Raw genomic sequence first — 16,269 nt, forward strand, 5'->3', positions numbered from 1 at the left:
TACCCAGATGATGATGAATGATTTCAAAAAACTATTAATTTTACTTACCAAAATAATGATGTGTGAACCTAATCACTTATGAAGTAATTCCAATTGATACAGAACGAAATTTGGTCCACTGATTAGATTAGCTAAATCTGATTCAAAAAGATGAAAAGAGCTCAAGAAGGACCAGCAGCCAAGACTAACAATGTACGAAAACAAAAGAAGAAGATGAAGAGAACGGGAAGAAAAAAGGCAAGCAACCAAGCAAGAAGAGAGCAAGAGAGCAAGAACATAGCAGAAGAAGAATAAGAAGAGGAATACGGGGGAAAAATGTTTTATTTCCCCCCTTTTGGTACAGCTGGTGGCTTCCCTCCAATTTTGGTTACCACCAAAATTGGTTAAATTCGGTTTTAGTGATTTATCCTTTTACCCCTCATTTAATTCAATGGACCAAACTGCCAACTTATAAACTTGAGGGCAACTCCACAATCCTTAATCATTAATCACATAATTGTCACCTACACTCAATAATTAAGACTTATGTCACCGCCCCTTTATTTTGACACCTTAATGTCACCTTTAATTCAAACCCCAAGTTTTGAACAGACGGACGGAGAAAACGTCAATTAAAATGTCATCTTATTTTCAAAATTATCTTTTTTGTCAATATTTTGGTTCAAACCAGCCCCCTAATAATTTAGTTCAAAAATGTTGTTTTTGCTATTTTTGGATTTAAAATGTTCTTTTTCTAAAATTTGATAAAAATATTGTAACTCATCATTAATTTTCATATATAAGATCATAATAATCTATCATTATTTTTCATTTGAATAACGATAAATTTGTTTTCCGAATAAAACAAGAAACTTTTTTATTTCTCAATATTTTCAAATTAAAGAAGGATACACATTTGCTAGTATGATCATTGGTTTTAAAGTTCAACAATAACGCCATAAAATATAAAACCTATTACATTGCTTCAAATGAACAAAATATCATCGATGGAGTTATTATTGATAATTTTTTTATATTAACTTTAAAATCAATGAATATTTAGGAAATGTTTATCCTATTTCAACTCAAGAATAAAGATTAAAAAATAATAATATTTTCTATTTTATTAGAATTTTGTTAATTATTATCTAAAGAAAAATTAGTGATGAGGTTACTATGATCTTATATATATGTCTTATATTGATTAGGAAAATAATGTGTTTAAAAGGAAAAAGAAACAATATGTGTATTCGGGAAAGAGACATTTTTTACCCAAAAGTAACAATATTTATATTTTTGGTTCAAAGAATTAATGAGAAGGTCATTTTTAGACCAAAGTATTGACAACAATAGTTCTTATTCACAGGAAATGCTTCCTTTACTGGAGCAGGTAATGGAAATGCTGAAGTTTGAGCTTGTGTTTTCCTGTCTTCTCTGCCTTGCCCACTCCACAAGTGCATTTTTAAAATGAAACTGTTAATGTGGGTATTTTTTTTCAATTTCGTGTATTTTAAGAATATTTTTTTTTATTCTTTTCCATTGCAATACTCCCTCCATCTCATATTAGTTGATCATCTTTCTAAAAATAAGTGTCTCATCTTAGAGCTTGTTTGGCACTGCTGCTAAAAGCTGCTTATTTTTAGAAGCGTTTTTTTTAAATAACTTTTCAGAAAAGTGCTTTTCAAAAAAAGCAATTTGTGTTTGGCAAATTTATTTAAAAAGTGTTTTTGATAAGCAATTTGTGTTTGCCTAATTTTTAAAAAAAAGTGCTTTTGAGAGTTAAATTACGAAAAAGGATAAGTATCAATTTGCTTTTAATATTAAGATTATTTTTTGTCAAGAGAAACTATTTTAAACATCTAAGACAAAAACTTTAATTACATTTTTAATTTAATTAGTTAAAATTTACATATTCAAATTTTCAATCAATATTGTACATAGATAAATATTGTTGAAAAATATTGAAAAGATGAATCATTTTGTTATTTGTTACCTTTTTTTTTTAAATCCAATCTTAGCTATTATCTTCTTCTTTTTTTGTTATAATACTCTAAAGTTTTAAAAAAAATCAAACTAAAATAAAATAATACGTAAATTAAGAAAAGAGAAATTTGTTATTTGTTACTTTTATGGGAGGGTCTAAATCTTTAATTGTTACCTTTTTTTAATCTTACAAAAATATTGTTGTTACTTTTATTTCTAATTCTGTAAAATAATATGTAAAGTAATATATACAATATGATATATAAATAATAATAATATAAAACATAAATAAAATAAAAAAATAATTTTTTTGAATGAAAATTAACCAAACTTATGAGATATGTTAATCAATTAATAAGGGATATATGGATAAACTAGATAGGTATGGCCCGTGATAGCACGGGCCCAACAGTTACATTTTGAATTGAGTAGTTTTTTTTGCGTGAACATGACACCAAATTATCATTTCAAAATATCATGAATATTATTTTTTCAATTCAAAATTAGGATATAACCTCCTTAGGTTTGATCTCGAAATTTTCAACATGTAGCTCAAATTTCATGATCTTAATATCTATCTTCAGACTTGCATATCTATGTCGAAAAGAATCATATATCATATATATATATAAAAGAGAACCTTAGGCCCGCCTACATGGCGCCATCACAAATCAGACTTCCCTTGTAATTTATTTATTTCCAAAATTAGTCTTCCCCTTTAATGAAAAGTTGTGACTTTATGAAAAGTTGCGACTTTAATGAAGAGTTGCGACTTCTATGAATAGTTGCGACTTTTATGAAAAATTGCAACTTTAATGAAGAGTTGAGACTTTTATGAAAAGTTGCGACTTTAATGAAAGGTTGTGACATTTCCGAAGGGTTGCAACTTTTCCAAATAGTTGTAACCTTTCCGATAAGGCTTAATGAATATTTGTTCACACTACCATTTGTTGTCTATAAACAGAGGGATTTCTTCTCATTTTAAAACAACGAAAATTATAAACCTCTTCTTCTTCTTCACAATTACATATTTGTGTACTCTACTCATGTTGAGTGGCTCACAAACACCATTGCTTATGTTACAGATCCTGGTATGTATTTTTACAATAATTACTTTATGCTTATATTATTAAGGATAAATGATAAGATGTAATAATTTTCATTTTCCTTTACATTATTAATGTTTGTTACTACATAATCTTATATGTAAGACAAAAAAGTGTTTTAGTTTTAATGACAGATATGTTTTAAGTATTATTTTATAAATTCCGTGATATTAAATTCTCGCGCGAAGCGCGGATAATTTTACTAGTAATTATATATGTACAAATAAGGATACAGAAGAAGCCTTGAAAGGAGGGAGTAGATTCAGACAATAATTGATTCATATATAAGGTGAAAACACAACCACACTGGTCACAGGTTGAGTAGTAGAGGAAGTGGAGGGAAGTTACGATAATTGAGAAGCCAATTGAACCAATTTCATTCCCAACATAGTCTCAACTTCACAAAAACCCATTAGTATATCTTACAATCACATACTAAAAAATTGTGACAGAACACCATTACTCAGTTGCTTAAATGTTTCTTCAAAAATTGTTCAGTACTACTCCGTCAAGTTATTTGCTTCTGCAAATTACTAATAGCGGAAATATGCTTTACATAGGGACCTGTAAAAAACAATATATTAGGAACCACAATAAAAGGCAACAATAAAACAACAATAGCATACCCATTGTCGTCCTACAAAGTGGGGTCTGAGAACGATAGCACGTATGCAGTATTTACCTTACCTGACCGCAACACTGGAAGCAGAGAGGTTGTTTCTCATTGACCCTCGACTCAAGAAGAACAATCCCGAAAAAGAAGTTACAAAAGTACAAGAAACATTAGATAATAACAAAAAACAATAGATAATAATATAATAGTACTACAATACGATAATCAAAGTACATGGAACGATAGAAAATAACATAGATTAAAGGACAAGAAACTACCAAAACAATACTATAACTACTAAGATAATATTATGGTAAAAGCTACATAGATAATGCAGCTGCAACTAAAACAAAGTGTACGACATCAATATAAAAAGTAATGATACTTCAACATAAACAATACTTGTTCTGTACTTCTTTTACTCGAACTAATCAAACAATTTATCACGATTTTCACAAACAAACAGAAAAAATGTTTAAGAACTACTATCAAAGGAACTAAAACACTTCGTTTAACATACAAAATGGTAAACTAAAAATGACCTGATGCACACTTTATTATTCCAGATTGTTCGAAGTATAATACATAACTATTGCCAGCCAACATTAAGAGCACAATTTGAATTTTGAACTTGTTGCCAAGCATCTTTGTTTGATATTAGAGCTTGGAATGGCTTTCTCCCTTTTCTAGTTGAGTTTAGGCTTAGGGAAAGCTATATTGGTCGAACTCTTCAAAACTTCACCGGCTGCATGTCCACAACACGAATGCAATAATTCCGAAAAATCAAGTAACATAGAAAATGGTTATCAAACTCTCTATGATGCCTCAACCCGAGCAAGTTGGGAGGTCGGATATAAGAGTCTTAAATGAACATGTCGTTTCACTTAAGCACGTCACACTCCAAAATGACTACTAATCTTTTTACAGTGGGAAAAAAACTGCAACTTAGCTTCAAGAATACTCGGAGGCAGAGGTAGAGGCAGAGCTACAAGCTTGTCCATGAATTTAGCAGAATGAAGTAGTTCTGGACTAGAATTCAACAAGTTGTCTTTTCTAGAATCCAGAACTCATAACCTCAAAATCCTAGTGTCGCCTCTACTCGGGAGGATCATTTTGAAGTGCAGAATATTATATGAAGCATATATACTGAACTCATTTAGTGGACTTGAAGAATTTTCTTACAAATAAGTTTATCCAATAATTGAAAGAAAGTTTTTTCTGAAATAGAAACATAATTCATTTACTGTAGATTCTAGGTATTTCCTGCGAGTAACAATGCTACACAAGCTAATATAGCAATTAAGAAGAGCACAATTTCTTACAAATCTAAAATACTTCAAGTAAACCCCTTTACATGTGATATTTTTCCTCAGTACAATCAGATGTCGAGCACTCAAGCTTCCTTAGATATTAATATGGTCATTTTTTATCAACCTCTACACGTCTCTTTCATTTTTCAACTTTGAGGCAAGTTTTATCCTCTATGTTAGTATCCTCTTTTTTTTTTAATCATTTTCTTATTCAGTCGGTGAGTCGGTGATATTGTGACACACACATACAATTCTAAACCAATAGGTAGAACATAGAAATTACAAATATTAGCCTTTAGGTCAATTTCTCTCAATCAGCTTACCAAAAAAGAATAACAAAAAGGTTGTGGATTCAAGTTGTTGAGAAATTTTTAGGTTTACTCTGAATATTCATCAAGCCATTGACGATAACATGATCCTTTCATTCTCAATTTGCCATGAATAAGGCAGAGATCAAAGATCCATGTGTCAGCCTTCTACTTAAACCATCACCATATCACTTGAAATAATAATTTTGTAAATGTCTCTAATCCATGCCCTATGAGGGCCTTTGCCCGTCTTCTCTTCAAAATAAAGTACTTCACTTTATTGAAACTTCGAAAAACATCAAATTCACAAATACATGCTTCTGGCTCACAATAAGCTTCTTGTGGTTTAGACCTCACAATGAGACATTTTTACTAATATTTCACATGGAAATCATTATTCTAAATAAGCAAATCATATGGAGAGCTTGTTTGATTAACGAAAAATCAATTTAAATCTTGATAATCATAAGAGTAACTCGATAAGTTGTGTTGAAGGGAGGTAACATGTATTTCATGAAAAGATTGTGAGATACAATTTATAACACGTTTGATTACCACTCTCAATATCTTCAATTATAAAAGGGAGGAACAACATAATTCACAAAGACAATATTAACAATGAGAGCCATAAAAATCAAATAACCAGCAAGCAGTTGAGATATAAGAGATTTATTTCAACAGCCTGTTGCAAAAATGAAGAACCTTAAACAAATATTAAGAAATCTACTGCTATTTAGGATAGAAAATATCAAAAAGAGCTCAAGAGCTTACATTTTTTAAAAATGTTGCAGAGTCAATTCTTGCGCCTTCTCATTCTTTAACTTTGCCAGCTTATTTACAAGCTCTTCCCCTTTCGACTTTGAAATATCTTAGAAAACTATTTGAATCTATTTTCTATGGAGCATTAAAAAAAATTGAATCCTATAATGCAGAATTCCTCTTGACCTAAAAGAGCATACACTAACATTAGGAAGTACTATAAAAGTTTCACGTGAAAAAAGAACATGAAGAAGAATCCATATTCAAGTTGTTGGTTCAGCCTGGCTACAAATTGCTTCTTGTTTAATTCAATTTTCTGACAGCAAAATGAAAATTTGAATAAATAAGTATCTATTGTCTCTATGAAAGGACAAACATTTTCATCAAAGAAGCAACCATGTTACACTTCAAAAAGATCTGAAACAAAGCATCAAAATTGAAGAAACACTAATATTTACCCACTTGCAATTTCTCTGATGTAGTTTCCAGTCAATTTACACACTCTTCCACCTTGATCAAACTAACTCTTTAACGTAGTTTTAATAGAAATAGAATTGAAAGAAATACAAGATAGAATCATAATATCCAACTAAGAAAGTGAAAAGAATTTTGCTCCTTAGAACCCCAAAAAGAAAGCATCAATTCGGACCTTGTTTAAAAAAAATCAGAGAATTTTCATAAAAATGGGTGATTCGAGATTTGTTTGAAGGGTTTGATTCAATCAGAGTCAAAATTAATTGGGATTGGGTGTTTGATTTTGAGTAATAGTGATTTGTGTTTGAATTCGATTGGTTTCAATGGTAACAATGGAGGGTAGCCCCTCGAGGATTTGGCCATGGAGGAGTAAGGAGATCGGTGATACTTTCAGATTGTAATGAGATTTTATGGGCGTAAAGTGAGAGAGTGGAGAGATGAAGATACTTCTAGAATGTACATAACAAATCGGGAAAATGAGGTAAGAATGCCTCACAAGTCTCCAATTAAAAAAAAGGGACAAGTGGGGCCTCTTCATCTCTTCCTCAATTTAATTTAACTCTTAATTAATATATTGGACCAAATTAGTATTTTTAAAAACTTAGGAGACTTTATTTTAAATTGTGAAGCATATTAAGAATGGAAAAAACCTTTTAACTTATTCAATTTTCTTTTTAAAACTGATGTTACAGGGGAACGTTGGAATCCAAGAACGGGACTTTTTTTTTCAAAAAAAAAATTCTTCTTCATCTTCAAAATCATCAAATCTTCTTTGAGTTTGTTGTGTTTTTCTTTTCAATCAGTAACTTCTAATACAAGGTAAAATTTCCTCTCTTTTCTATTTCAAAGGATAAGATTAGGGTTTAATAAAGAAGAAAATCATCATCATCTTGCTATTATATTTTTTGTTTTTTACATTATATTTATTCCGTTTGAACTTGAAATTAACTCAAAAGAGCATTTTTGATAAGTATAAAAAATATTTTGTGTCCATTTTTCAGCTGGGTTTAGTGAATTCAATTTAGTTGTTTATAGAAATAACTATATTTTTGTTAATACAAAAATTGTCCAACAACTTCTTGTAGTTGTCCGACGATTCAGAAGTTGTCCCAACAACTACTGCAGTTGTTTGTGTTTAATTGTTGGTCAACTGATTAGTTGTTGAAGACGCTGCAGGTGAGAAAAAAGTACCGCCTTTTTTCTTCTCATATATTTTAGTGAAATTTTAGGTATTTTGAGGTAAAAAATATAGGGTAAAAGTGTAAAAGTTAAAAGTTTGGGGCTATTGAGGAAAGATTTTTTTAATTTCATTAATATTAATTATATATTTGTCACTTCTACCTAATATTTAAAACTTGGAGGACTCCTACCTAATTAACAAACTACTTTGTCACTTTTAATACACTATCCCAAAAAAATCTTTATGATGGCTAACAAATCATAATTACAATTTTGCCCTTGTATGATTGGTATAATATCTGTTTTGCCAGTGGTCGTCCTCTCCATCACATTTCTATATACTCCCTCTGTCCCAATTTGTGTAACTTACTTTCCTTTTTAGTCAGTCCAAAAAAGAATGACACATTTCTATATTAAATAACAATTTAACTATAAAATGTCTATTTTACCCTTAATGAAATGATTTACAACCACACAAATTCCTATAATTCATTGTGGACCACAAATTTTAAAAGTCTTCTTTTCTTTCTTATATTTCGTGCCGAGTCAAACTACATCACATAAAATGGGACGGAGGGATAGAATAGAAATATGTATATATGTAAGAGATATTTTAATCTTAAAAAGCAGAAATTTAGCTTCTTTCTAACAACAGAAAAATTGCTCCTGCTTCCATTTAAAAGCGGTTTTAAGGATTTGCCAAACACTTAATTTTTCAAAATAAGTGTTTTTTTTCTCAAAAAAAGCACTTCTGGCCTCCCAACAACAATGACAAACAGGCTCTTAGTTGTCCACCTCTAAATCAAGAAAGGATTAATTAAATTTATCCTTTATCACTGTTGTAATTAATTTATTTTTTGAAAGTGTTCACATTTGTTTGCAAAATTCCCAAGAAGTTTTTTAAGGGGTAAATTAGTAAAATTATCTTTTTATTTATGATTTCTTAATAAGCGTGTAAAAAGAAAAATGATCAACTAATGTAGAAAGGAAGGAGTAATACATAATTATTCATAATTAACGTCCAAACATATAAAATGGCCACAACAACCAAATAAAGTAAATCAAGAAAAGGATTAGCCCCGAATAAGCGGCCCAAACCCACTTAGACATAAAAATACAACAACAATATAAGTGCAAATATTGTTTCAAAAAGAGAAATGCTAGAAACTACTACTCTTTGCTATCTCTCATCTTCTCTGATTGTGGAGAAAACTAAAGAAGTTATGAACGAGAATTTTTTTTTGTGTTGTGAGTCACACAACATTACTTATGTGATATAGTTGATTAATTGACATGTGGACTGAAGGGTCCCACAAGATTATCTAAAGATAATTTTTTTTTAAAAAGACAATATTAAAAATCTATATTATTCCTAATTAGAATGCTTAACTAGAGGACAATATAAAAAAATTTAAAAGTACAAAACAAATCTCCATGTATATTAAAGAAAAAGAAGGCATGCCAGCATCATTTAAGTATTTTAAAAATAATGTGATTTTAAAATGACGTTTATTTTTTTAATCAAATCGTATCGATATAATATAACTATTTTAAAATAAACCAACTAAATCGTATCACTAATACTATGAGTTAAGAGTTAAAATTATGTTTTCCTCTTAATTGATTGCATGGAAAGAAGTTGAAATATGTACGCGTATTTTAAATTGTACTTAAGCATTTAAAATAATACACCCTATTTAAAAGAATGAAAACCAAATTTTTATATAGCAGGTATTAAAATTTTAATACGGTGTTGTTGTGCCTTCTTTTTCCTTAATATGAAGATTTTTTTACTTTTTTCTTTCCTTATATTGTCCTCTTCTTAGGCATCCTAATCATATCATATATATATATATATATATAAAAAAGAAAATCCTAGGCCCGCCTACGTGGAGCCATCACAAATCAAAATTTCCTTTTAATTTATTTATTTTCAAAACTAGTCTTCCCCTTTCATGAAAATTGTGACTTTTATGAAAAGTTGGGACTTTAATGAAGAGTTGCGACTTTTATGAAGAGTTGCGACTTTAATGAAGAGTTGTGACTTTAATGAAGAGTTGTGACTCTTACGAACAATTGTGACTTTTATGAAAGGTTGTGACCTTTCCAAAGTGTTGCAACTTTTCCAAACAGTTGTAACCTTTCCGATGAGGCACAATAAACATTTGTTCACACTACCCTTTTTATTTATAAATAGAGGGATTTCCTCTCATTTAAAACAATGAAAATTCTGAACTTCTTCTGCACAATTAAATATTCGTGTACTTTACTCATGTTGAGTGGCTCACTGACACCATTGCTTATGGTACAGAGCCTGGCATGTATATTTACAGTTAGGGGTGTACATAGGTCGGTTTGGTTTGGGTTTTCATTAAAAAAAATCTAAATCAATTATGACGGTTTATTAAATCTAAAAACCAAATCAAACCACGCAAAGTCGGTTTTTCTGTTTTTTACAATTATACGGTGTTTGAAAAAGAGATCCAATATATTTTCACTTACCTGTGTGATAAACTAAACTTAAGAAATGTTAAATGAATAGAAATTTTCGTAAAGACGGTAAAATTCACATGAGTACAAATTTTTTGTTTTTGAAATATCAACATTCATTATGTTAAATTAATAAGATTAAAGGATACAGTCAAATTGAATACAAAACGAAATATTTACAAAGTAAATTGTTAATATATATATATATATATATTATGTCGGTTTGGTTTGGATTCGGTTTGACTTTTTCTCTTTTAATATCAAACCAAACCAAGAGTGGTCGTTTTTTTTTTCAACCGCCAAATCAATCAAACCAAACCACAAATCGGTTTTTATTTTGGTTTGATTTGGTTCGTCGGTTCAGTTTGACTTTACGGTTTGACTTGTACACCCCTATTTACAGTCATTATTTATGCTGATGTTATTAAGGATAAATGATAAGATGTTATAATTTTCATTTTCCTTTACATTATTAATAATGTTTATTACTACGTAATCTTGTATGTAAGATAATATAGTGTTTTAGTTTTAATGACTGATAAATTTTAAGTATTATTTTAGAAATTTCGTAATATTAAATTTCCGCGTGAAGCGCGGGTAATTTTACTAGTATATATATAAAAGAGAACCCTAGGCCTGCCAACGGGGCGACGCAACAAATCAGGATTCCCTTTTAATTTATTTATTTTTTAAAACTAGCCTTCCCCTTTCATGAAAAGTTGTGACTTTTATGAAAAATTGGGACTTTTATAAAGAGTTGCGACTCTTATCATGAAATGTTGTGATGTTTATTAAAGATTACGACCTTTCCGCAGGGTTGTGACATTTCCAAAGAGTTGTGACCTTTCCGATAAGGCACAATAAGTATTTGTTCACACTGCCTTTTTGTCTATAAATAGAAGGATTTCCTCTCATTTTAACACAACGAAAATTCTGAACTTCTTTTGAACAATTAAATATTCGTGTACTTTGCTCCTGTTGAGTGACTTACTGACACCATTGTTTTTGTATCAATACGTTGGTGAATAAAATCATTTCATCCTAAGAGGATCTAATTCTTTAAACCTCAGGTATTAGAGGGGAATAATCTTTTTAAGGGGACACTATGCAATCAATGGACTCAATTTTTTCCTTTCTATTTCATTCTATTTTTACATATCTTGGTATTTTTTTTACAGTCACTAATTTATGCTTATGATATTAATTGTTATTTTTTAGTACATGTTTTAAACTATGTTGTTTATGTTTCTGCAAAGTTATTGTCTCCAGTTATATTGAACAAATACACATATAGTAGGTATATTCATTGTGCAAAAAATAAATTATTGTACTCAGTTCCAAGAATTCATGTTTTGATATTATATATAAAATTCTATAACTTAAAACTACTATATATAAGCTTACATATTGTCTACTTTTACATAGATATGAAGTTTTTCACTTATCAATTGAAGAAATTCATTATGCAAGTTCAAAAGTTATAATTGCTTTCATGTTCAAGTGTAATTTCTTTTTTTGAATCTGTTAACAAATTTTTGAATTTTCCCTGCGACATATATCACAATTGTATAATCTATGCAACTTAAATGTGTTCCTTTTCTTACGAAATGTCTTTGTATATATATATATTCTTATTTTCATCTTTATTTTCCTTTTAATGTTGATTAAAGAACCAATGATTTATTATTTCCTGAATAATTCATTCATTAGAGGTTCTTGAGTTATGTGATAATGACATATAATCAAATTCATGTTGGAATATTGCTAATATTTTTTTAAGAACCTTTTTTTTCCATTATTGTTAATGTATGAACATTAGTAAAGTATTATTTGCAAGTTCAATTGAATTATTATTTATTTCGCGCGGGCAAATTACCTAGTTAGAAATAATATAGATTTTTAATATTGTCTTTTTATAATTTATTTTTAAATAATTTTGTGGGACCTTTCAGTTCACATGTCAATTAATAAACTATATCGCATAAGTAGATGACGAGTTCTTCAAATTATCGACATATAGTGATTGATGGAGTGAATCGAGACATAGTCTTATTGAAACAAAAAATTTACGCGTGTGAAAGGTTTCAATTGAATGAAATGTCATATGCACACTGTTTGCAACAATTTTAAAAGGTGATAGAAAACAAATTGTAATTACAAATAAAATATAAAGAAACATAAAAAAAAATTGATAAACAGTGTAGGTACACCGTTCCTCCCTTGATTTTTCTCCCTCTTAAGAATATGACTTGGACTTGATCATCATAATTCGAGGGTCGTTAGTGACTTATTTCTCGAACATATGAGGCTACATCTTGATATCTTGATGAATATCCCATGAATTTATGGAATTTTCGAGATGTCTTTTCAAGGGAATATAATATCTTTTATATATGCATGAACTAGGCGTTAGGGTTGATAGCCTCCAAGAACCTTAACTAGAATTGAACATATTTTATAGAATTCAAATTGAAATTGGACACGTCTTGTAGAGTCCCACAAAATTTCAATGTCTACAAATATCCCCTGCTTCAAGTCTTGTCGGAGGGTAGACTTGATAAAACTCAAAGATGAAGCTTGAAGTACGTACTCTTCCACCTTTGAGGTTTTGTGGCTTCAAATATACATATTTGATTTGGGGGAAAAGAGATGAATGACAGATTTGATCTCACTAGGCGTGCCAATTTGTTTGCAACAAATTCAAAGGTGATAGAAAATAAATTGCAATCACAAATAAAATATGAAGAAACATGAATATTATTGATAAACATTGTGGGTACAAATCTGTTCCTCCATTGATTCTTCTCTCTTTTAGTAATGTTTTTCTCGAACTAGGATACGTTGGATTTGATTTCTTTATGAATATTCGATGAAATTGTGAAATATTTGAGATGTCTTTTCAAGGCAATATAGTACTCTTTATATCGGCATGAAATAGGGTTTAAGGTTAAGTAGCTCTAAGAATCCTAAGAGGAATCGAACATATTTTGTAGAGTCCCACAAAACTTCAATATCTTCACACATCTTTTGTTTGCATTGGAACACAAATATCTGAAAATTGATGACTATTTTTGACTTATCTAACGTTTAAAATCTAAAGATAACCTATCAAGTATCAATTGACCACACTTTTTGATAAAAGCAAATGATATATTTTATCGAATGTGCTACCAGAACTTGTGTTGCCATCAATAGATCAAAAAGCTCCAGGAAGACCCACCCTCCCCTCCCAAAAAAGGGGGAAAAAAGTAAAGAAGGAACCAAATGCAAATAAGTCAAAGTTCATGCGATAATTCTGACCATGAGGAGAACAACTGAAAAGTGTGTGGTAATTTCCCTACGGACAACTCATTTTTAGTATAATATAGTATTTCACTTTTTAAAAAAATTGAGTCCCCAAGTCATTACTCTATTGACCTCATAATCAAGATGATCCTAATTACACATTATGCTTTTTTTTTTTAATTTGTTGGTGATTTAGTTATTGCAGAATTATATTCAACCACTATGGGAAGTCAGACGTAATGTTTTCATATGTCCATGAAAATTGTCATGATAGGAGGGGCTGGGTTTTAGTTGTCATGCTAATATGATTGACTCTCATTACCTGAACAAAGTTTGGTACTTTGATGTTACAAGTAAGCATAAAATACATTTTAACAATTTTAACAAATTTTTATCATCGAAAGAAAACACAACTTTGTAGTTCCACTTAGTAATGAAAATTACATATAAAATATCTTGTGAATTAAATAGTTCTCTAGTTAATCGACTTCCTTCAACATAGGGAATAATACGTGTTCCCAGCAGATCAGGCAGCAAAAAGTATCAAGGCAGAAAAGAAATAAAAAATAGAGCTCATCCATCCAAAAGTGATTAAAGTTAACTTCAGATGCCTGCCCTACAACCTTGTGTATGAAAAAGTTAACAATAGATGAATGGACATCTCCAAGACTAACTCATGTTATACAACAGAAATGCTAAATGAATCAGGCAAAAAGAATCCACGGAAACAATAACAAAGAAACAACGGTTATCTGTTGTTGGATTACTTTCTCGATTTCTTCCTGGAAGATTTGGATGAAGCCTTTGATTGCACTGCATTCTGAGAGGCTCCTTTTGGATTAGCTGGCTGGTTTGACTTCGTATCACTACTGCTCGCTGCCTCTTTAGCCACTGCACCTTGAGAACCTCTAATTTGAGCTGCTCTCTTATCCTTTCTCTTTGGTCTGTAACTAGACCTCTCCCTCTTGGGAAGCCACCTCTCTGGATCAGGTGGAGGTCCTGGATTAGCTGGGTCAAAGCCCTTTGGATATTTTGGCTTTCTCTTCCTCTTTTTCTTCACCTTATCCTTACACTTCCCTTCGTATGTTTCAGTGGCACCAGCATTTGGACCTTTCTCGGCTTGCTTGGCACCAGAAGTTTTCTCCAAATTGTCGACGTCTATTGCTTTCAAACCAAGTAGTGGTGTTAACTGCTTCTCATAAGCTTCTGCTTTCTCAATGTCAGCATGGGCTGCAGTCTGGATTAATCCAACTAAAGCCTCAATACTTCCATGGCTTTTCACTAGCTGTTCATAAAGGCGTGCTGCCTCCTCTTTCCTTCCATGCCTGAGCTTGAAAGCAGCAGCCTCCTGCATGATGGTATTGAGCTTATTGTCTTCAGTCATGGCATTTGACCACCACTTGATTGCGGAATCAAACACATCATCGGCACCATCAGTATCTCCAGCCCGTTCCTTGAGAGAGACAATAGTGGAAACAGTTGCAGGCTTGTGTTGAATGTCAGGATTTCGCCAAGGAATCAGCTGCAATCTGTGGATGGCCAGCAGCTGCAGCAACCTGAGCCCTTGCAAGCAGGATAACCTTGGACCTGTCAGGAAACTTATCTGCATACTGTCCAAGTATTTCTTCAGCTTTAGCAGCCTTGTTCTCTCTCACATGTACAGCAGCTTGAAGAAGTACAGGCATCAAGCTACCAGGGAACATCCCAGGTAGAGCGCCAACAAGTTCTCTAGCCTGTAACAATCCAATGACAAAAATAAACATTGGAAAAAGACTCGGGGAATAAACAGTAGCAATTGGATGTCTATTAATGGGTCCCCTTGTTTCTAATGCATCAAATGTTCAAAGGAGAACCATTACAAACACATGTAATCTTACAGATAATATACCTGATCCATCTTACTAGAATGAAGTAGCAGCAGCACCCTATTGGTATATATTGCTTCCCTTTGCTTCTGTGAGAGCTTCAAGTCCAGTCCACGAGCAAGTTGGAACTTCTCTGGTCCATCACTTTTCTCTATTAGCTTATCAAGTTTCCTTAGGCCATCAGAGACATCTTTAGGACCCTTTAAAGCAATGAGATTATTTACTGCCACCGCAAGTGAAGACTCGTCGGCCAAATTTCTTTTGACAAGATCAGTATAAGATGCAACGGCCTCTTGGGTGTTCCCTAGAATCTGGAGTGAGAAAAAAACAATTTGCATCATTGCAACTTATCAAAGCAAAAGAAGACTACTCAAACTCGTGTCATAAGATAATTTACCTGTTGTACATATGCAATTTGAACAACTATAGGTGCCAATTCAATTTCAACATCATCATCAGCTAAATTCTCTTCCATTTAGTGTTTCCTGACCAATTCTGTAATTCCATTGTCCACAATAAGATATTCATCTTTCTTTTATATTTTCATTTCATTCATGCAAAAAACTGGGAGTTTCACAGAGAATTGCAAAGAAGTGGAAGATTTTACCACATTTGATTTGACACTTCTAAAAATGCATGAAGTTTAAAAAGACAAAGGAGAGAAAATATCAATCTACGATTGTTCCAAATGAATAGACCAGAATGCAGTTTGTCCCTTGTAACATCTCATAAATAGATGTTCCAGTTTACCCTATGATCTCTGGCATCAAATAACAAACAACATTCAATTGTCTACAAGATATAAAGAGGAAATCATCCTACAAAACACAACTTATAATTTACAGTTTCATATAAACATGCCCCCTATTTAATAACCCCCCGCCCCCCCAAACCAAACCAAACCATATCAAAGAGAAG

The 16,269-nt window shown here is 31.2% G+C and overlaps 1 protein-coding gene and 1 long non-coding RNA gene across 3 annotated transcripts; both read right to left on the reverse strand.

Moving 5' to 3' along the window:
• Positions 1 to 3,329: 3,329 nt before the first annotated feature.
• On the reverse strand, positions 3,330 to 6,995 carry LOC107063086 (uncharacterized). Of its 2 annotated transcripts, none has more exons than XR_001475077.1 (2): positions 6,517 to 6,995; positions 3,330 to 6,374 (listed from the first exon to the last, which is right to left on the reverse strand). It is a non-coding gene; the product is annotated as an uncharacterized lncRNA (long non-coding RNA). The 2 variants fall into 2 exon arrangements; XR_001475076.1 differs by having other exon boundaries at positions 3,330 to 6,244; positions 6,517 to 6,994.
• A 7,079-nt stretch (positions 6,996 to 14,074) lies between these two features.
• Positions 14,075 to 15,846, reverse strand: LOC102594818 (signal recognition particle subunit SRP72-like). Its single transcript, XM_015314516.1, is given in 4 exon segments — positions 14,075 to 14,991; positions 14,993 to 15,219; positions 15,375 to 15,662; positions 15,749 to 15,846. Coding segments are annotated over 4 exon segments (1,335 nt in total). The 5' UTR covers positions 15,827 to 15,846; the 3' UTR covers positions 14,075 to 14,249.
• Between the last annotated feature and the right edge of the window lie 423 nt (positions 15,847 to 16,269).

Source organism: Solanum tuberosum, unplaced genomic scaffold, assembly GCF_000226075.1.
Source record: "Solanum tuberosum cultivar DM 1-3 516 R44 unplaced genomic scaffold, SolTub_3.0 scf00015, whole genome shotgun sequence".
NCBI lineage: Eukaryota > Viridiplantae > Streptophyta > Magnoliopsida > Solanales > Solanaceae > Solanum > Solanum tuberosum.